The following is a 22,728-nucleotide window of genomic DNA, read 5'->3' on the forward strand; positions in this document are numbered from 1 at the left end:
ATATTTTGAGTTTATGTCATTTGAGAGGCGAATGGTGAGTTTGCACATTTCTAAAGTTGTTTATGATAAATACATGTGTTTAAAAGTGATAATAAATAACAAGAAATAATCTGTTTTTTGATAATTCATAAATTGACATAAACTCAAAATATAGCCGGTTTATTTTGAGTTAGTTGCATTTTTTTTGACCCTTTTGAGTAACTTTTCAAATGAGGCAACAAACTTTTGACGAATGAAAAATGAACAACTTTTGAACAACTTTTTTGGTTAATCGGAAATTTAGCCACAGCCAAAACTAATTATTTCGTACAATACTGCATATTATAGTAATGCGAGACACTTTCCCTTCTTTTAAGCAGCAGTAAGGCAAATTTTTTTTTTTAATTTATTGATTTATTTCGATGTACCGGGCTTTTATTGCCATTTTGTACATTGTTCGGTTTACAAATTTTTTATTCGGTTTACAATGTTTCGTGAAATATGTCCATTTAGACGCTTCAATCATTTGCACCGGGCGGGACTCGAACTCACAACTGTGATAGTCAAGCCGAGGGTCAGAGCGTCCAAGAGCCGCACGCTCTTACCGATATTGCACCACGGACCCCCTGTAAGGCAAAATTATTTTTATAAAATATACTAACCAGGAACCAGTCAAAAAAAAAACTTATCTGGTTACGCTCGTGAATTGGGACTCTGACTGTATTAAAACATCGCAAATGAATCTCCAAGGCTCATACAAGATGATTCCTTTAATCCTACCAAACACATAACTAAGTCTTACTATAATATATGGGAAACTGGGGCACCACCAAACACGGGGTACCACCAAACACTAATTTTTATTTCTAAACTACTTGGACTATCTTTACCATTTCTTCCGTGGACAAGTATTCCTATAATGCCTATTAATTTCTATAAGTTTTGTCCTCTGAAGTCAAATATCTGATTAAAAAAATCGCAGTGTTTGGTGGTACCCCGTGTTTGGTGGTACCCCAGTTTCCCCTAAATAAGCATTATAAAATTTAATATATTTTTCACTCAATTTTAAATTAAAATTCAGGAAAAAGAGGTGGCAAAGGGTCGTTCTGTGTTTTGCGGAGGGCTCGTACTTATGGGACAGAGCTCTTCGTGAATTATCATTTATTCGTAAGGTTTTGGCCTTATCGATTTGCTGCCGATTAAATTGATTCATTAACTCATAAATCGTTAATAAATCGAAAATTTATTGATAAGTTCGCATTTTAGAATACATTGACATCATATTCGCTTTTTAAGTTTTTCTTGTGCGCTCAAAATGGATATTTTAGAATATTTTTAAAATGGTTTCAGTGCATTAGTAAACCAGTCTATAAAGGAATGCAGAAATGCCTCCAAGCCATTGCTCACGGATTGGATCATACTTATTCGAATTTTGGCTTGGGAGGAATGGCTTCAGTGTTTCAGATGATGGAAATTGCTCATACTCACTTCTGGAGTAAGGAATTAACAGAAGCTGGTGGAGATTTATCTGCAAGCCTTCTGTCTAGTCAGTCTGTGAGTCCAATGGGCAGTCGGGAGAATCTTCAGTCACCTGGCGGTGAGGGTGAATGGGCTGGTGTTCAAGCGGGTTCCCGGAAAAATTCCACAGTTGCTCCGCCAGAGGCAACAAGGCGCCTGTCGGAACATGATCCTCAAGCACATGCCGAAGGACAGCAGTCAACAACAGAAATTTTCAAGGATATGCTAACACAGAAGAGAAATATGCTACTTAGCAAATTGACATCATTTGATTCAGAAGTGAGTACAAAATTGAATTATTTTTGCAACAATATCCTCGTATTTGTGAGCATTTTGATGAAATAATTCCTCAGAAATTGACTTATATGACATGTGAAAAACAATACTGAATGAGAGGAGTATTGCCAGAAAGGAATAATTGAAAATGCTTGAATTCAATCTGATAATAACTAATGTCAACCCATTCAATATCAATGTTCTCCTTTTGCGCAATTCAACAATACGTACAAGCTATTGTCTCATTTTATGAACATTTGCTGAAACGTATTTGAGTGCTTTATGTAATAATGGACATTCTAGAAATCCTACCACACAATCTTCACATTGGATTTATTGAGGAAATAATACATACAAGTGATTCTATTGAAAATTATGTGTTACACAAGAGCATAGTTAGATAATTTTTTTTTTTGAGAAAGATGATAGAATTTACTAAAGCATTGTACAAATTTTCTATTCTGCTAAATAATTACCTCAATTATCCTCGAAAACTCGCAGAAGGTACAAAAGCAAACCTTATAAGGGAGTCATTGAGTAAATGGCTCATAAAGGAGTTCTGTTGCAATCTACAATAAATTATGTAGTAAACGTATCATTTATAATTGAGCTATCAAGTATCATTGTCTCCTGAAGAACAATTCTTGTAGTAATTTATGTTTGTGTATATTCTTGTCCCTATTTGCACTATTAATTATGAAGATTCGAAGAGCCTTTAAATTGTTGCCTTTGCTGTATTCTACAGGCAATTTAATGCATTTAATGTGTAAAACGATACGGATTTTAAAGTGAAATTTAAAATAAAATACAACTCTGCATAAGTTTTTAAATATTTTTAGTCAAGACACATACCATACCAATAGTATTAACCTGAAAAAATATCACTCATTCGAATTTACAGGAAATTTAAAAAAAAACAAATTGGCAACTAGAATACAAATTAGGAAAGAAGAAAGAGGCCATTGATGTCATATTTTCCGTTCGCCATTTTGAGCAGAAATTTTGCATGACCTTTCGCGAAGCAAGAAAACAATAACAAAATATATTTTTATCTCTGTCGGACTATTTTTCCCAAGTAATTGAAGAACTAAAGTTACTAAAAATCCATTCCCGACAGCAATTCGGATAACAATTGCCTAGGAATAAATCATCTAAAATCACTCAATTTGCGTATGATGTAAAATACCACGGTAAGGAATGGGTAAAGAAATATTTTCAAAACTCGGAAAATTATCTTGAAATTTTGTATAGTTACTTTACTTATGGCCTCCTCGCAAAAAACTTTACAATGTCACAAAATGATTTTGAAAAACCTCAAAATTAAAAATATTTTATGTACTTTAACAGCACATTCCATATTTTTTGGTTTTCGGAATCGTTTTCTGACAAAAATGCGACGTGGCCATAAGTAACGACAGGCCACAAGTAATGCCGTCACCCTATAGAATTTATTAAAATAACTCGATAAGTGTTTTTATCATATTTATAATATTTGAATAATCAAAGAATAATCCACCGCGTCTCAAACTATCCGCATCTCAAACATGCAGGCTCTCTCCTATATCACAGATAACAATGAGACAATTATCGAAAAAAAAACGTCTAGGGTAGAGTAACCGCTTATCGCTATGTTTAGGAAAAAGAGGAATTAATTTTATTATAACTTTTGAACTCTTATTACAAAATAACTCTAATTTGACACAAAACAACTCAGATGTATTGGCTTTTGATTCGTGAAAACAATAGTCTTACTTAGAATTTGACGCTGGACTACTTAAAAAACTAATTTTTATTAACAATGCAAAAGTAACCACTTCGTCGCCACTTTTTGCCAGTTTTGTAACTACTTCTCGCCACCCACTTGAAAAGGTCCAAACTCGATTATTTTAGACAATTTTATAAAAATAATACATTCAGAATTTCTTTTTCCTCATGATCACCTTAGTTTTACACACTTAAAATGATTTTTCTTCACTTTTATTTGAGAAATCAAATTATAGGTCTATTGCAGAAAGTATACAAAGCAGATTTGACAACTGAGAATGTATATGAAGTAAAGTTAGCGTTGAAAAGAGATAGCGATACGTGGTAAAAACAGCTCCAAAATATTACCACTGTTCGCCATGCCCTATTTTTATATAAAAATAATATAAAATGAAATATTAATTAACTTAATACAAATTTTATCTATTCCACAAGTGTAATTAAATATTCAATGAACAAATTATTGATCCAAAAAGGCATTTTTTGCTTGATGAAAATTTGATGACACTTAGTATATTTGGTAAGAAATATTGGATTCGATGCACTTGCTTAAAATATTCCTCTAAAAATGCTTAAAATCATAAATCCAAAACGGATAATTATTATTTTTCGACTCTATACGTAGCAGCAGTAAAAATACAAAGAACTTTGCGGCTCATTTATTTCACAAATGTCGAAAAATAGCGATTTTAATATAAGTGGTGAAAAGTGGGGCACTGGCGAGAAGTGGTGATTCCACCCTATATGAAGCCTTAAAAAATCTGAAAAGTACAAGATTTCATCGATGTATAGAAAAGTTGTAGATCGATTGGATGAATGACTTGCTTTGCTTGGCCATCACCAAATTTTATTTTCAAATAAAAAATACAACATTTTCAAAATATGCAGTTCAATTGATTTACACTGTAATTATTGCTGAAACAACAAATTGCTGAAAATAAATAAGTTTTGCCGCAGTAAATTCGAATGAGCGAAATTCCACATTTCTATATGCATTTTTTCCGCATTTATGTCACAATTTTCGGTTAATTTTTCGCTTTTTTGCTTATTATTAATTTTTAATTAGTTGAATAAGGGAAAGCGGGGCAATATCATTTCGATAGTTTATAGCATCAATCTATAAAATTATAAAGTTTTATATCTATAAAACTGGCATGTGTCTTTGGCTAATATTCTCTCGTTTTAATGGATTCAGAAAATTTACCAATTTCTGTCATAGGTATAATTGATTTCTTTCGTAGTCCTTTACTATAACGTCTCTGTATCTTCGGAAATTGTTCGAATTGGCTTTTGAAATTTTTATGGTATAGGGGAAGTGCTTATAATTTTGGACAGTCTGCTTATAAGCATCGAAGTTCCAAGTTTGAAGTGCGATATTTTCAATGCTAATTGACATTTCTTGTTACTCTCTTTGCAGAAGGGTTGTTTAGAAACTTAGCAAGCTATTTATCGTCTTATTTTTATTAAAATTAGTTTTAATACGTTTAAAAATGAATTGATATGTAGAGGTGAATTTGACTCTTATTTTGGACAACTTGTTTATTAATTTTTACAACTTGTCTGTAAATTTGGACAGCTAATCCGCCTTAACAGGATGCCCATTGTTCTTCATTTGATGAACCAATCTTACCAAGTCCTCTTCCTGTTCATGTCAGGGAAACGTAGAATGTCACAGAAGCCCGGAAACTTTCCATATCATTCATTAAAGTGAGTTGACTTCGATACTCCAAGTACGTGCGGATTCGCTCATTCCCTGACCTTTCCAGGAGCCTTTCAAGGCATTTCTCGCTACATCTCTTTCGTAGAGATGATGCTCCTTTGTTTCTCCAGGCATTTGTCCAACCTAGTCATCACAAAAGCTAAAACTTCACGAAATTTCGTGAGAAAAACACCTGTCCAAAATAAGAGCCATCACCTCACTGGTGAATGTCTTAAAAAATTTCCCATTTTTCACACGAAAAATATAATTCACAAGGCAAATCTCACTTCAGGTCAAATGTACAAATCATCAGTAACGTGAATCAACACAATATTCAATGAATATTCAATAATATCACTCAAAAACAGCGAACAAACTTTGTTAGTACTTCACCAAAACTAAATAAGACTGAAGTAAGCCACGATGTTCTGTCATATTTCTCGTAAGCAATTGCTCACACTGAATTTTCAACAAAGCAATTTCAACTCAAATCATATTCAAAATTTAACGTATTTAGTGTTAAAATCCTCCAAAAAGAACAAATATTTAGATAGAATTCATTTTTCATCAAATATTGGAATAAAAATCCATCATTTTAATCAATTTATTTTTAGTGTCCAATGTTATCCTCAAAGTGTCCAAAATAAGAAACTGGACAAAATTATAAGCATTTCCCCTATATTTGGTAAGAAATATTGGATTCGATGCACTTGCTTAAAATATTCCTCTAAAAATGCTTAAAATCATAAATCCAAAACGAATAATTATTATTTTTCGACTCTATATGTAGCAGCAGTAAAAATACAAAGAACTTTGCGGCTCATTTATTTCACAAATGTCGAAAAATAGCGATTTTAATATAAGTGGCGAAAAGTGGGGCACTGGCGAGAAGTGGTGATTCCACCCTATATGAAGCCTTAAAAAATCTGAAAAGTACAAGATTTCATCGATGTATAAAAAAAGTTGTAGATCGATTGGATGAATGACTTTCTTTGCTTGGCCATCAACAAATTTTATTTTCAAATAAAAAATGCAACATTTTAAAAATATGCAGTTCAATTGATTTACACTGTAATTATTGCTGAAACAACAAATTGCTGAAAATAAATAAGTTTTGCCACAGTAAATTCGAATGAGCGAAATTCCACATTTCTATATGCATTTTTTCCGCATTTATGTCACAATTTTTGGTTAATTCTTCGCTTTTTTGCTTATTATTAATTTTTAATTAGTTGAATAAGGGAAAGCGGGGCAATATCATTTCGATAGTTTATAGCATCAAGCTATAAAGTTATAAAGTTATATAGCTTTGTATCTATAAAATTGGCATGTGTCTTTGGCTAATATCCTCTCATTTTAATGGATGCAGAAAATTTACGAATTTCTGTCATAGGTTTAATTGATTTCTATCGTAGTCATTTACTATAACGTCTCTATATATTCGGAAATTGTTCGAATTGGCTTTTTAAATTTTTATGGTACATATATCGGGTATATCCTTAAATAATTTATCTATCTATTTTTAGTCAATAAAAAATATGGATTTATTTTGACCATTTAATTTAGGATATGGTTTTAAGAAGGATAACTCCCTTGTTAAAGATTATTAGGCAAATAAAATAGTATTATTAATTAGGGGAAGGTTTTCAGTCTTCGCAGATACCTTGGTTTTAAACACTTTATATTTTTCCCATGTTCCTTTAATGAATCTGACCTAATTTTTTTCTGCAAATAATGTGACTTAAGACCAGCTTAATAAAATATATAACCACTAGGTCAGATTCATTAAAGGAATATGAGAAAAAAAGTATGTGTGACGTCTGAAAGCCTTCCCCTACTATAAAAAGCTTTCCCTGCAAATTCGTTCGAATACGTTTGTATACATTCAGTTAGTATACTTAAAGAACTCCTTCATCGATCTCTCTTGTAAAACTATTTATTTTTGAAATTTTCAACTACACAAACGAACTTTTAATTTTTATTAAATGTGAAAGCATTGGCAGAACATTGAAAGGGTTCAGAGACCAAAATTGTTTTTGTGGTGTGTATATGTGTTGTATGTAATATTTAGGGCACTGTGCATGGGTCATCTGGGGCCCTCTCAGTGGCCAGTGATGCTCCAATGTTGCTGCAAGCCGGAGGGGGCCTCATACCGTCGATTTCATGTCGGTCAACTGTCTCTGATACCGAATATGAAAATGTAAGTATAAACACCTCAATATCAATAAAAGATTGTTGTAAAGAAAATGTTGATATGGGAAAGCTGTTGATTGCATGAACTATGTTTTTGTTTAATAAGAATAATAGTCAAAGTCTTATATCGCGATTTTCTTTTTAATACTGGATTTCTGCTTCTTGCAGAATCCTAAACAATCCGGTGCGAGAGATAAGAATCGGTCGAGTAGTATTTTTTCCGGCAAGTCAACTCTTAGTGCTGGATTTCGCTATACTGGCGGACAGTTGACATCTGGATCACCATCACCGGATGCACCGAGAGTATATCTGTTTGAATGCCTTCTTGGGAAGGAGAGACTGAATTTGTGGGATCAAATGCAGTTTTGGGAAGATGCATTTCTCGATGCAGTAAGTCAAGAGAGGGATATGATTGGGATGGATCAGGGACCGGGAGAGATGATGGAGAGATATAAGGCTCTAAGTGATTCCGAGAGGAAACGCTTAGAACACGACGAAGACCGTCTCCTATCGACGATGTTGTACAATTTAACAGCAGTCTTGGTAATGCTGAATGTACATAAGGAAGAGATTAAGCGGAAAGTTCGAAGATTGCTGGGAAAGAGCCATATTGGATTGGTTTATTCTCAGGAAGTTAATCATCTTCTGGATCAAATTAACAACTTAGTGAGTCTTTGAGGGAATCTAAAGGCTTGGCAATATTTTGTTTAAACATTGAATAATTCAATTTTAGAATGGAAATGACATCGATTTAAAACCTTTGGGTTCGAGACTACTCCATCGACATAGTTTCTCCGTTCAGCAGGGAGTTGATGCGACGGGTCCGTTGCGTTTTATGGAAGTTCGCGATGATGGATTGGTCTTGAGGTCTGTCACTGGAACCATTGTTGAGAGATGGTGGTATGAGAGACTGGTGAATATGACATATTCACCAAAGACTAAGGTCCTCTGCCTCTGGCGCAGAAATGGTGGTCAGACTCAACTACATAAATACCATACCAGAAAGGTAAGTTCTTGAATCCTGACATTGTGAGAAAATTGCGAAGTTTTACGGCGTTATCACACTTGCACATTAAAATTTTAATGTGATTCACATTAATTGCCGCTTGTGAGCGTCCAAATATGTTATTTGTGTCTTTGAGTCACTTAATATTTAGGGTTTTTCTATTTATTGATAAAGAAGTGGACTTGGCCTGCAAAAATAAATTTAAATTTACCTAAAGCATAAAATATTTATCACATTAAAAAATTAAAGAGAAAATCGCATTAATTTTTCGCATTAATGCTATAAATCAATTTATATTAAATTTTACGGGCCAAGTCTACCTTTTTATCAACAAATAGATTAAATTTTGAATATAAAATGATTCAAACACACAAATTACACATTTGGACTCTCACCAGCGACAATTAATGTGAATCATATTAAAATTTTAATGTGCAAGTGTGATAACACAGTTAAGCAATTAAATTCAATATTAAAAATCTTGATCGGTTCTTAAGTCATTCATATTCTCTTGAAATCTACTTAGACTTGTTTGGAATTCAAAGGCCTTTCTAATGGATGCAAACTTGCTCAAATTGATTGAGAAATACCCTATTTAAAAGTGTTTCTCTTTGACAAAATTGATAGCTTTCGTGTCATGCTCATTACCTCAAAATTTAGAGATGAATCAGGAAGCACAATAATTCACGACCATTTTAAGTTTTTTTATTTAATTGAAATTAAGATTTTTAATGTTTAATATTTGAAAAGGCATGTTATAAAAAATAAACCACACCCCTTTCAAAAAGTGGGTTGGGCATGAAGACTAAAAACCAGCATATTTTTTCTATATTATTTTTCAATGTTTAATTTTTCAAAAAAATCAACTTAACTTTTTTTTCCTCAATGAAAACTTTTTTTTTCAAAAATTCTAGATTAAATTTCAATTTAAACTAATCTTGTAACAGAAACTGTTTCGTTTTTTTACTTCTGCTGTATCTACTCTGAGTTATAGTGTCTACCACAAAAATAAATTTCTCCGAAAATTAACCATTAGTAGGGTAGAAAACCTAATTCAGAACATGATTCAAATGGGAATTCTTCACAACTCCATATGGGAATACAGAATTTTTTCTTATATAAATTCTGTACTAAATTGTTATATATATTGTCGTAGATGAGACTTTGGCAAGGGGGAGATATTTGGGTGAAAATGTGTACACTACTTCCAGGCACTTCCACGATTTGTATATGCAAGAGACCTTCGCATTTCTAGAACTTCGCAACACTCTTGAAAATAATGCAATACTTCCAGCACTTCTTGCACTTCGTGCACTTCTTATACTTAGAAATGAATAATTTATTTATTACGATGAAAAATCTAATTAAGGAAATTCTTTAAAAATCTCAAGAAATTTATTCACTGAGAGGAATCCGAAAAAGTTAAAATAGCATTCCGGAAATGTAAATTTTACCCTGCAGTATTGATCCGAAATCGGTGTAAATATTACCCTTTTTAGGTGTATTGGGGGTTAAAGTTAACCTTTTTCATGTTAATTTTACCCTTAAAAAGGTGTAAAATTAACATTAAAAAATGTTGATAGATTTTTACACCTAAAATATGTTAAAGCTATGAGGAAAAAAAGTTAATCGCACCCTCTTTTTTTCTCAGTGTTTTTACACATATTTTTTTAAAATTTTGCTTATATTTTGAATTTCTTGCGCCAGATATTCTTGCATACTTTGAAGAATTTAATATTATCTGCGTTTTACGAAGGGATATCAACATATTTTGAATTTTCCTACACTGAGAAAAAAAGAGGCTGCGATTAACTTTTTTTCGTCATAACTTTAACACTTTATGGGTGTAAAAATATATCAACATTTTTTAATGTTAATTTTACACCTTTTAAGGGTAAAATCAACTTGAAAGAAGGGTAACTTTAACCCATAATACACCTAAAAAGGGTAATATTTACAACGTTTTCGGATCAATACTGCAGGGTAAAATAAACATTTCCGAAATGTTATTTTAACTTTTTCGGATTTCTCTCAGTCAGTGTAAGAAGCTGTGAAGCTACTTTTGACAAAAAACGTATTGTCGTTTTTAATTATTGAAACTATGCTGAAAAGTCTGTAAGAGTTCAAAAGTAAGAGTGCAACAACTAATTTAGCACTTCAGACGTATCTTCACATTTTATTGAGCTTGATTCTCTCTCTGGTTTCAAAATCCTTTAAAATTAAAACATTTTGCACTCTTGGGAAAAGTTTTAAATGATTGCTAATCAACTTTTGCAGCAAGCTTGGCTATTTTTTCCAGGATCTTTTTCGCTATTGTTGTATTAGATCAATTATTCATCACCTGTTGACAATCGATTCGCAGAAAAGATTTTTTTTATCGCAACATATCAGGAGAAAAATGGCCACAACCATAAAGTTACGCTTTTTCCTATGAGTGAAAGAATGTGGCACCTACGTGCCAAGCTTTTAAACCTTTCTACGCTTTCTACATAGCGAAATACGATCTAATTATTGTTTTCCGACATTTTAACCGTTTCTTCAATTGCTATCCACAAATTTTCTTCTACTAGGATTCTCACAATATTGACATCAATATTAGAGATCCTTTAAAATGAAATTTATATTTCAGAGAATAAATCCCTATTTATAAATTTTCAAAGCCACTTTTCAATAATCCTTAGAGCAAGGACGAAATCTAAATAAACCCCCAAAATGTTTCTTTAATGGAAGTACATCACTTTTAGACCTTTCCAAAATTAGTCCAGCATTACATATTAAAAATGCACCTTTTAGTTCCTCATTTTGTAATAGTCCTCAAAAACACAAATCTACTTTTTTGAAGAATACTTTTGGCATCGAAGAGATGTAATACACTAAAACAAATTTTCTTCTACTAGGATTCTCACAATATTGACATCAATATTAGAGATCCTTTAAAATGAAATTTATATTTCAGAGAATAAATCCCTATTTATAAATTTTCAAAGCCACTTTTCAATAATCCTTAGAGCAAGGACGAAATCTAAATAAACCCCCAAAATGTTTCTTTAATGGAAGTACATCACTTTTAGACCTTTCCAAAATTAGTCCAGCATTACATATTAAAAATGCACCTTTTAGTTCCTCATTTTGTAATAGTCCTCAAAAACACAAATCTACTTTTTTGAAGAATACTTTTGGCATCGAAGAGATGTAATACACTAAAACCTTTCCAGTAAATGCAAACAGGTAAACAAAAAATGGTAGAGCTAACCTATGGGATACCGCTTAACGACATTCACGAAAAAGTCCCACAAATACGATAAATTAGAAAAAAAAATCAAATTGATAGAAAGTCAACTGCAATTCTATGTCATTATTTGCGAGCCACTACATGAATTTTTAATTCCTGCAAGAATTAAGGAAAACTATTGTTCAACTGAATGTTTTCCTTGTAAAAATTACGACACAAATTAAGCTATAATAAGTTTGAGCGTATTTGCTCCATTTCATTGCAATAGCCGAACTTGAAAATTTCAACAAACTTCTTCAAATTATACTGTCGCTCGAATTAAAAATCTCAACTAAAACTAACGTAGTCAGAAAAAATCGTAATTAGGCAAAAAAAAACTTTATATTTGAACACTCCCACTTCCAAAGACTTCCAAGCACTTCATTTTCACTTGTACAACACTCCCGACCCTAATATCTCCCCTTGGCGACCTTTAAAGTTAAAGGAAGAGTCTAGGTCTTGGGCGTATTGAACTAGCGACAATTGAAAGGCTTGGACTTCTTTTGAAACTTGACGATTTATTTGTTAGAATTGACCTATTGAGGCAGCAGCTTATATCTGGGGATACGGCATATTCTCACAGTATGGAGCAGGATAGTAGGTCCGCTCTTTCTCGGACTGACTTTCCCAAGGGCTTTTCCATTCTCAACGGCACGGTAGCCAAAAAGTCAGGAAGATGAGGGTGGTGTCGGTCGTAGTAGAAGGGAGATCTTATCATTTGCTTTAAGTAACGGTTCTAAAATGATTTGATCTGTGCCTGATTTATTAAAAAAAAATGTAATGAAAAAAGTAATTAAAAATTTTGGAACTTTTTCCAAAAGTTTAAACTGATTGACGGGACTATTCCTTAAAATCGTGAATAAGTAATACATTAACTAGCTCAATAGGGGATTCCGGAGGTCGTCAGGAAACACCGATAAAGGGCCAACACATCTACTTTTCCAGAGCTTTCGACTCGTTTTCCAAGACTTCATTAGGCTTCGTTAGGCTTGGAGACCGAACCGAAAGCACTGGAAAAAGTTCATGTAGGGTGGAATAACCGGCTATCGCCATGTTTAGGAAAAAAATAAACTCATTTAATCATAACTTTTGAATCCTTGATACAAGATAAGTCAAATTTGACACAAAGTTACTTAGATGTATTGGCTCTAGATACGTGAAAACAATAATCCTAGAACATAACGCTGGACTACTTAAAAAACTGATTTTTATTAATAATGCAAAAATAACCATTTCGTCGCCACTTTTTACCACTTTTCGCCAGTTTTGTAAAATTTGTAACCACTTCTCGCCATCCACTTGAAAAGAACCACACTCGGTTATTTTAGGCAATGCTATGAAAAGAATACATTCACCATTTCTTTTTCCTTGTAATCACTTTATTATTACTCTCTTTAAATAATTTTTCTTCACTTTTATTTGAGAAATCAAATTATGGGGCTTTTGCAGAAAGTAAACAATGCAGATTTGACAACTGAGAATGTACGAAGTGAAGTTAGCGTCGCCTATTGAAAAGATATGGCGACAGGTGGTAAAATCAATTCCAGAATATTACCACTTCTCGCCATGCCTCATTTTTATACAAAAATAATATAAAATGAAATATTAATTGACTAAATACAAATTTTATGTATTCCACAAGTGCAATTAAATATTCAATAGACAAATTATTTACCCAAATAGGTATTTTTGGCCTGATGAAAATTTGACGACACTTAGTACATTTGGTAAGAGATGTTGGATTCGATGCACTTGCATAAAATATTGCTCTAAAAAGTGATCAAAATCGTGAATCCAAAACGAATAATTATTATTTTTCGATTCTATGCGTAGAAGCAGCAACAATACAAAAAAATTGCGACTCATTTATTTCATAAATTGCGAAAAATAGCGATTTCAATGTAAGTGGCGAGAAGTGGGGCACTGGCGAGAACTGGGGCACTGGCGAGAACTGGTGATTCCACCCTATCTTTGTTGAGTAACTAATGTTCATATTGAGATAGCAAATGTACATATATATGTTGTTTTTTCCTAAATAACCAGAATTTGACCAGGATACCCATATCAAAGCCTTTCAAATGAATCCTTACTTGTTCAAATAGATTGAAAAATATATTCTTTTTTAGAGCTTTTCTAACTTATGACCTTGAAACATCAATAAAAGAAATAATTCAAGGTTATTTTCTTATATAAACAGAATGTTTACCATATTTTGAAGAGGATTTTTTTTTAATTAAAATTATCTTGTATTTCCTATTTTTCATTTTTGCAATTAGTGCAAGGAATTGTACAATTGCATTAAGGAAGCAATGGAACGTGGAGGACCACCAGAATCTCTGCCAGAACTTGGTGGAGAATTTCCAGTTCAGGATATGACAACGGGTGAGGGTGGATTGCTTCAGGTGTGCCTTGAAGGTGTTGGACTTCTCTTTGCCAACAGCAAGGTAAGACATGTATTTATTTCTTCATCTCTATTTACTATACCAGTATTTTTCTCTCAAATCTATTTTCTTACATCATACACACAATCAGAAATTTCTAAAATTTCACTAAAATATCAGCCCTTTTTCTATTGGTTCTTTTACTCTATATCTGATTGACGAATAACCAAAAAAAAAAAACAAGCAAGACATTACAGTTCTTTTCAACAAATACTTCTCTAATTTATGAAATAGAATTTTGACGATATTTCATCCCAAAAAATTCTTTTCTTTTTTGGGTTCAATTTTTAAATTGAATATTTAAAAGTTGAGAGTTTATTGAGAAGAAGAAGAAAAAAAAGAAGAAAAAGAGATTCAAATTCTTTGAGTGATAGTGAATGTTCCAGCATATTTCATTTATACTAAATCTATACTATCTATATATTATCGTGCATATGAAATTTTGAAAAAAAAATTTACGTATATGTATGAAAAACATTTTGTTTCACCTTTTTTTGGAATATTTTTATATATAAAGAATTAAAAAAAAAAGTTTATTGCGATTTATTCTTTAAATATAAGAATATTCCATGTCTTTTTCGTATCCATATTTTCAATTTATAAATTAGTTGAAAAGAAGAAGAATATGAAAATAAGAAAATTATTTTCTTTCATTGAGATCTAACGGATTTACAGTGTGTAAAAATATATCCCAATTTATAGTTGATTATAATTAATATAGAATATAATCATGACATTGCAAGGACCTTCTCGTGCTTCGAAATCCACTTTATTTTGAAGCATATTTTTTTATTTTTGTTTTTTAACATGTTCATTTTATATATTTGTTTGGAATTTTTAAGGCAATTCAAAAGAATTTTCTTAAATTGTTAATTTTTTAAATTTATTTTTAAAATGTTTGTTTTGATCGAGTCACGCATTTCTTTTTGATTTATTTAAATTTATGTTTCAATTTTCTTTTTTACATATTTTCACGATATACATCCGTTAGACGTCCTTTGAATATGTCAAGTCAGATGAAAAGTTTGAAATGTTACACCCCTCAATATCTTAACATATTATTACTACTTATATATACATTATATAATACATATTTATATATTCAATAGTGCATTGAATTGCATGATTCTATTTATTTTTAATTATTATCCATAAAATTTTTTATTTTTATTTGTATAAATTTACTTCATGGATATTTTTTTTAAATAAAATATAAATAATATTATTACTCCAAGAAAAGAAACAAAATATTCTTTATAAATATATGCTTTTGTCTCAAAATAACTATTTCGTTCATACATTTTTTATTTATTTATTTTTTATTATAAATTCTATAAGGATATGCATTGCAAAAAAAAAAACAAACTGCGTCATGAAAAGCTATTTTATTATTACAAACGTTTTTTTCCAATACATAAATCACATACTGCATCTGTGAAATGATTTTTTATTATATATATTTTTTTATGATTTTTAAATCATAATCAAACATTTTTTTAAAACATCGCGTGTTTTTGTCTGAAAATTATCAAAGGTATCGGGATAAAATGAGAAATTATTCGTCAAAAAAAAAAAAACTAAAAGTTAGTAAATTATCTACCTTCCAAATTTGTTTTATTTTAAAAGATGTTCCCAATATCGTATGCCTGAAGTCTCCAAAGTTTTATTTGTTTTGTTTTTTTTATGTTATCTCCATATTTAACGGTTAAAAACTTCAATTGAGATAAATTTAAAATAAAAGTTATATATTTTGTTGTTTGAATTCAATAGTTTTCTAAAATTATCCTATATCTAATCATAAATGTGCATATTGCTATTGTTGTTTTTATTAATATTTCTTTTATTATATATTCTAATATATATAATCAACATATAATTCTATATTTATATACTATCCTCTAACTATATTCTATTTTTTCATTTTATTTCTTTTATAATTTCTACTAACAATATATTTATTGAGCTAAAAAAAAAAGAGAAACTAAAAGAAAAATCATGAATCTCTGTTTCTGTTACAAATTCATCCGGAGATTTCGGGTTGGTAACTTTTGAGATGGTCCTTGGGATGTCCTTTGTGAAGAGAAAATTCTAATATATAGACTGTTAGATTTTAGTGTGGGAAAAATGCGGATTTTTCTCTTACAAAAAGAAAACTAAGCAAATGGTTAGAAAAATAAAATTTAAGAAAAAAAATTAAAAATTTTCAAAATTTTTAATTAAAAGGGCTTTAAACATTAGAAAAAATACTAATTTTTAATTAGGAATCTTTAACTAAAGAAAACAAATGCTTCATTTGCTTAGTTAACCGTTTTGCTGTACAAATAGAAGCGAAGAAACGTTTTTATAAGTGAAGAAAGAAAGATGATGAATCTAAAAACGATACGACTAAACTAACATTGATAAAAATTGAATTTTATCGCTGCTTCACTCGGTCACCTTCCCACAAACTTCTATCCTGATCTCATCCTTGGAACTTTGGTCTACGCCTGAATTCAAAGGACTTTGAGGTATTAATTTGCTAAATTATTTTAAAAATATCACCTAAGAACTAAAAAAAATAAATAAATTAACACAAGTCAAAGATCAATCTTAGAAAAAAAATCACTCATTTTTCAATTCTGATCAACATTGATTTTCAAATAATGTTTATTTTCTTTTACTATTTATTGCTATAAGATGTATTTATTGAAAGTTTATAAGAGAAAATATCACATATTTGAATTTTTTTAGTTGATTATTTTTTTTCCTGATTGTGGCTGAAGTTAATTTTGAATAATGCAATTTATTGGTTTTGACAAATTCTTACCTCTGTAATTATTGAGATAATATTATACAATTCTTTTTGTTAATTATAAATATTTGAAGTACTGAGTGCCAATTTTTATTTGTAATCACATTTTTTTTTTATTTTAATTTTTTTTTTATCATACTGACTTGGAGAGAGCAATATGTATTATTTCTAGACAGAGTGTATTAGTGAAATTTGATATAGCTTTTTTTTCTAAACTTAAAAACAAAATATAAATATTTTCTCTGTATTCTCAAATTTATTTCGTTTTTATTTATTTCCTACTTCTTTTATGTACTTTGAAAGAAATGATGAAGATTTAAAATTGACAGACAATATGACGTTGACAGCTGCCATTTTTGACAGATGACATATTTGACAGCTGTCAAAAGTGACAATTATTTAATTTTCAAAATTCATATTAAACAATTTCCTTCAGAGTGCAATAGTGAAGAATTTATTTTGTCAAAACGCCGAATTTTCTACACAAACATCCAAGCAAAATCACAACACCCACACATGGAGAAACACAGTGAAATCCCATATTAAAAGCCTTAGTAAAACTGCAAAGATTTGTAGCTAAATTATTTGCAATATTAATTACAATTTTTTTTTAAAAAAGAAATATATCGCCATTTCCATAAAACCATCCATATAAAGTAGACAATTCATTAAATTTATTATATTTCTATCTCTTTATAGTTAGAAATTAACTAATTGCATGCTGTATTTGGATAATTCAACAACTTCTTACATACTGAATTTATAATTTATTTTTACGTGTCAAAAAGAAAAACATGAGAACGCTATTTAAACTATTTAGTGACATATTTAAAACTTTGAATTGAATAAAAGAGACAATTAATGTCTTTTTGGTTAATATCACATCTGATTACTGTTTATTTATATAATTTTCTCTTTATTTTTTTCAACACACAAAGAATATTAAATCCTTTTTTGATTTCCAGCTGCTCTAAGATATCGTTTATATATATTTTTTTAAATGACGAATTTTAGAAAAAAAAATGATTTATTTCTTACTAAATGTAAACAATATCTATCAAGAGTAGTTGCATTTTGTACAGAAAAAAAAATTATTTATTTAATTTAAATGTATTTAATATAAATTTTACTGTATTGGCCTTGCTATGACAGATAAATCAATTAAATATTAGTGCTATGAACAAAAATATCTATTAGAAAACTATATAAAATATACAATAAAGTGAAAATACCTTTCAATATAAATTGTGGTTTACTGAAAAAAAAATACAAATCTTCAAGTGAGGCAAGAGGAGTAAAACAAAGTGCTTAATAATGTATTTACAATGAATAAATTTTATAAAGAATATATTTCTAAAACAAAATAATAATAATAATAAAAAATTATGACCATCTCACAAGTACTGAATAATTTATACATTTTACATTACTGAAACTCTTGTAATAGAGAATTAAAAATGCTTACTTCTTTCTTTTGTTGAGCCATTTTACTTATTTTCTGTCTGTATCTTTATTTATCACAGAAAAAAAAATATTTTTTTTTATTATGTTTTCTTTTATATCTGATTTTTCTTTTTACGTTATTGTTTGGTCTTGAATTTTGTAGTTAACCTAGAGCTAGAGATGCTTAGAGCAGAAATTGCTTAGAGTTGCGGCTGAAGTAGCGTTGAGCTTATGCATGATGCATGTTAAATTTGTGAATGAAAATGCTTTATTTCAGTAGAAGAATTATAGTTTAGAAAAATATGTTTTATTTTCTCTCAAGATTGTAATTATCACAATTATTTTTGATCACATGTCACACAAATAGAGATTTCCTGAGATCATTTATTGACTTTGCCATAATTCTTTTTGTAGTTTTTCGTACGTTTGGATCACATCCGGAAGTGTTTTACGCAAAAGGGTGGAATATTCATTCTCGAAGAATACAGTAAGTGACTATATTTTGCTAAGAAAAAGAATCTCAGATAACACAATTAAAAAGAAAAATTGACAATTACACGATTACCATTGTAACGTTACACAATTATTTATTGTGTAAAACATTACAATCATAATCAATATTAAAAAAAACCCAACTATTAATGCTGTACAACTAATTTAAAACTTTCAATTAATTATTTATTTTACCTATAGACCCCAAAACACGTCAAATAATCCAGCGCAAGTACAAGTCGTCAATGGTAAGTGTCTCTATTATGTATATTTAATTGTTTCCCAAAAAAAAAAGAAAACAAAATCATACTTCTCTCTCTCTATTGTGTGTTGATAAAGATGAGAAAAGAATATTCAATGTTGTTGCATGTGAAAGAGTTTAATTTGAAACTAAAGTTGACGAATTTTTGTTTTAAGTTTCTTATTACTGTAATTTTCTACAAAACTCTTAAAGGCTCCGGAAGCTGCGCTATGTCTCCATAGATTGTTTTCTATATGTTTCACACGGAAACTCGAGGATTTAACACAAAAGACAACATGATTGAGATTTGATGTTGAAGACAATTTTGGTTGTAGTGCTTTAAATAAAAACAAAATTCTTTCTGTGATTTGGACACACAATTCTCTCTATAGAATTGGTTGTGGGTACGTGTGTCTTTCCCACCTTCTATTATTTATTATCTTTTATTTTTGAGTTTGAGCAAAAAAAAATTCGACAAAGGGGAGATTGAGGCAGTTCACAGAGAGGCAGTTTTCAATTTTACTCTTCTTTTCTGTTTTTTATTTGTAATAGGCTGAACCGATGTTTTATTGAAACAGTACTGAATCACCTGAAAGATTTTGCCAAATCTCAGAATTTTCATTAATTTCTGGATAGGGGAAAGTGCCCATGCTTTATACCATTGGAAGCTTCGTAATGACTAAATTTTCTAAATTTCACAATATATATGTGACTCATCGCAACCATATTTTAAAAACTATGGGAAAGTGGCTAGTTTTTAAAATATATTGCGAAGTCACGTTTAATGAGAAACATAAGAAAAATTTAGTCATTACGAAGCTTCCAATGGTATCAAGCATGGGTACTTTCCCCTATAGGGCAGAGGTGTGCAAGAAACCGTTGAAACCGAATTAATGTCAAATGAAACATGTACGCCAATGGTCAAAACGCTACTATAACAAACTTATTTTGACATTAATTCGGTTTCAACGGTTTATTGCACACCTCTGCTATAGGGGGACGTTAATTAATTATATTATTTTGAAGAAATTATCTTCTTTAGAATTATTGTTACTATTTCCATTTATTTTATACCTGAAAAATATTTCATATTCTAATATATATCTAATTAATAGTTTTATTTCAAGTTCAAATAGCATTCAAAAATCAGTGATAAGCCCAGATAAGCTTTTGGTAGCTGAGATTCTTTACAGGTGATCTCGGAATGCATGCAACTGGAAATGCGTGAAAATTCGTTTATGAATTCAATTTAAAAGATAAAGAATCGTGTCAAGCAAACCGTAAAGAATTGTGTCGAGCCAACAATACAAATTGAAATCGGTTAAGAAACATTAGAGAGAGGGTCTGGTCAAATTCCTTGCAGTAAGGGTCGAGGCACAGTGGTTCCAAGTTTCGACGGATGCGACCTATCGCTATAGAAAAGTGTTGATATCAGATACAACGTATCAAAATTTCATCAAGAGCAATCATCTTCCAGATGGACCCCTAATAAAAAAAGTCATCAAATTCGCTTTATAAACACCATAAACACCAAAGATATGGTCCGGTTAGGTTATTTTCATTTATAGCTCAGTTCAGAGTGAGATAAGATTTTGTCAGGGATCAGTTGTCCTTTTCGGATTAGCGATGCAATTCGCTCTTTTATGCTTCCCCACTTCTACTCTATTTTATCTCTCGATACGGATAGCCGCTCCATATGACAGCTCTGTATGGACTATGGACCCAGCGCCGCTACTATATCACAGCAGACGATCTTGTTGTGTGTTTGGATCAGTGACGGTGAATATATATATATTCACCAGATTGGATGAAGCGTAAGATTGGATTCACAGATTGAATATATATTCAGCGTCACTGATCCAAACACACAACGAGATCAATTCTCGTTCTGAGTTAATTTTGAGTACACAGCGAGCACAGTCAGCTAAAAAAGACACAATATTCAGCAAAAATATGCTGAAAACGCTGGCTTTTTTTTTAGCTAACTGTGTTCGCTGGATAATGGTTTTAACCGTTTTAACGGTAATTTATATAAAAAAAAAATCAGGGGTGACATGATAAGTTCTCTTCGATAGTATCGACTGTCGATTATAAATAATTTAAACATTAGCTGTACTTTTTGTAACTAATACAAATACTTATCAACAGTCAGATTCTATTAAGAATGTCACAATAAATGGCCTAACGATGTGTTCTTGACAAATTCTTCCATCGGAAATTATTTCTTTATTCTCTTCAAGTATAACCGTATCAAATTATTAGAATTGGCGATCGACACTGATTTAAGATCTGAAACAAAAATGGGGCTCAGCCATGAGAGCTTTTAAACCTAACCTTAAATTTTACTTGAACCTTTAAATCTTGCCCTCTTAGAATCTTCCCCAATTCTGGCTTTCTTTCCTTGGTTATCCTATAAATAGAATCCTTTTAAGTCCTCTAATTCTGTCTTTCTTTAGTTTCCTACTTACAGGTATTTTCTAACTTTTAGTTCAAAATCTTCCTCGTAGAAGTCCTTCAGAAACTCTGTCATAAATCCTATAAATAAATCTTCTGTGAAACGTCTAGTAATTTTCTCTTGGCTTTTTACTTACAAAGCTTATAAATTTCCAGCAAATTATTACTTCTAAATTTTTTGTCCGTCATGATCGAATTCCCACTAAAAACTGGCCTCTCTACGTTTTCACCTACATGGCAATACTAAAACTACAAAATGGCTGCCCTCTTACAATTCTATCAATTTGAATTTGAATCTGCAACGCGATGCGTAAAGTCATTATTGACTTAATCTAAGAGATATAGACTTATGGACATTATCGATTTCTTGCTTCCAGATATGAGTAACTATTAGACAGGGTAGTATGGAATGGAATCATTGACATTACATAGGGGAAGATGGGGCTATTTTAAACTGTGGAAGCTACATTGATATATAATTTTTCGTATATTGTTTAACTCTTTCGTCTCTTTTGGGACTCTGAGTACCCAAAGCAGCATATGAATATTCAGTGAAAAATAGTGTTTTTTAATTATTCAGAAGTAATAAAAATCCTATTCTTGTGGATGATTACAAACTATAAGGATGTCCAAATGTAAGATATTTTTTGTAGGACCTCAATTAATTCTTGAGCTTAGATATTTTTGATTAAAAAATGGTGAAATTGGCTTGCAGCATATGCTGTGGTCCGGAAAGACTTAAAGAAGCTGAGTTTTGTAGAGCGACATTACATTACGCTAAAGCTTAATTTCCTTTAGAAATATGCGAAAAAATCGTATATCAGTGTATTCCTACAGCTCAAAGTAGCCCCACCTTCCTCTACCAACATGGGACTTACGCTATTTTTCCCTAATTTTGTTCCATGGGTATCCATCCAAGTAAATCTCAAAAGTTGTACGAATCTTTGGAATTCTATACTGTTTTTTTTTTAATGTAAATTTATTTAAAAAATTATTTTTTTTCTGCGTGAACTGCCCTACTCTCCCTTAATAAAAGAGGTGTGAACCAAGTGATTGTAACAAAGTCCAAATATATATTTTCTTTTTAACTTCCCAGTGTTTGCATGCTTTTTATCTACTCGCAATTGTTGGTTTTTGCACTACATAAAATACAAAGAAAC

The 22,728-nt window shown here is 30.7% G+C and overlaps 1 protein-coding gene across 1 annotated transcript in view; it reads left to right on the top strand.

The window, feature by feature from the left end:
* Positions 1 to 22,728, top strand: part of LOC129805575 (MAP kinase-activating death domain protein) — a 70,178-nt gene that overhangs the window by 43,078 nt on the left and 4,372 nt on the right. The window contains exons 15-22 of the mRNA XM_055853576.1: positions 1,330 to 1,776; positions 7,308 to 7,436; positions 7,598 to 8,095; positions 8,163 to 8,435; positions 13,983 to 14,150; positions 16,646 to 16,654; positions 18,796 to 18,868; positions 19,075 to 19,121. Of these exons, the coding sequence (XP_055709551.1) occupies positions 1,330 to 1,776; positions 7,308 to 7,436; positions 7,598 to 8,095; positions 8,163 to 8,435; positions 13,983 to 14,150; positions 16,646 to 16,654; positions 18,796 to 18,868; positions 19,075 to 19,121 (1,644 nt within the window). The remainder of the gene's footprint in view (positions 1 to 1,329; positions 1,777 to 7,307; positions 7,437 to 7,597; positions 8,096 to 8,162; positions 8,436 to 13,982; positions 14,151 to 16,645; positions 16,655 to 18,795; positions 18,869 to 19,074; positions 19,122 to 22,728) is intronic.

This window comes from Phlebotomus papatasi, chromosome 3, assembly GCF_024763615.1.
Source record: "Phlebotomus papatasi isolate M1 chromosome 3, Ppap_2.1, whole genome shotgun sequence".
NCBI classification, from domain to species: domain Eukaryota; kingdom Metazoa; phylum Arthropoda; class Insecta; order Diptera; family Psychodidae; genus Phlebotomus; species Phlebotomus papatasi.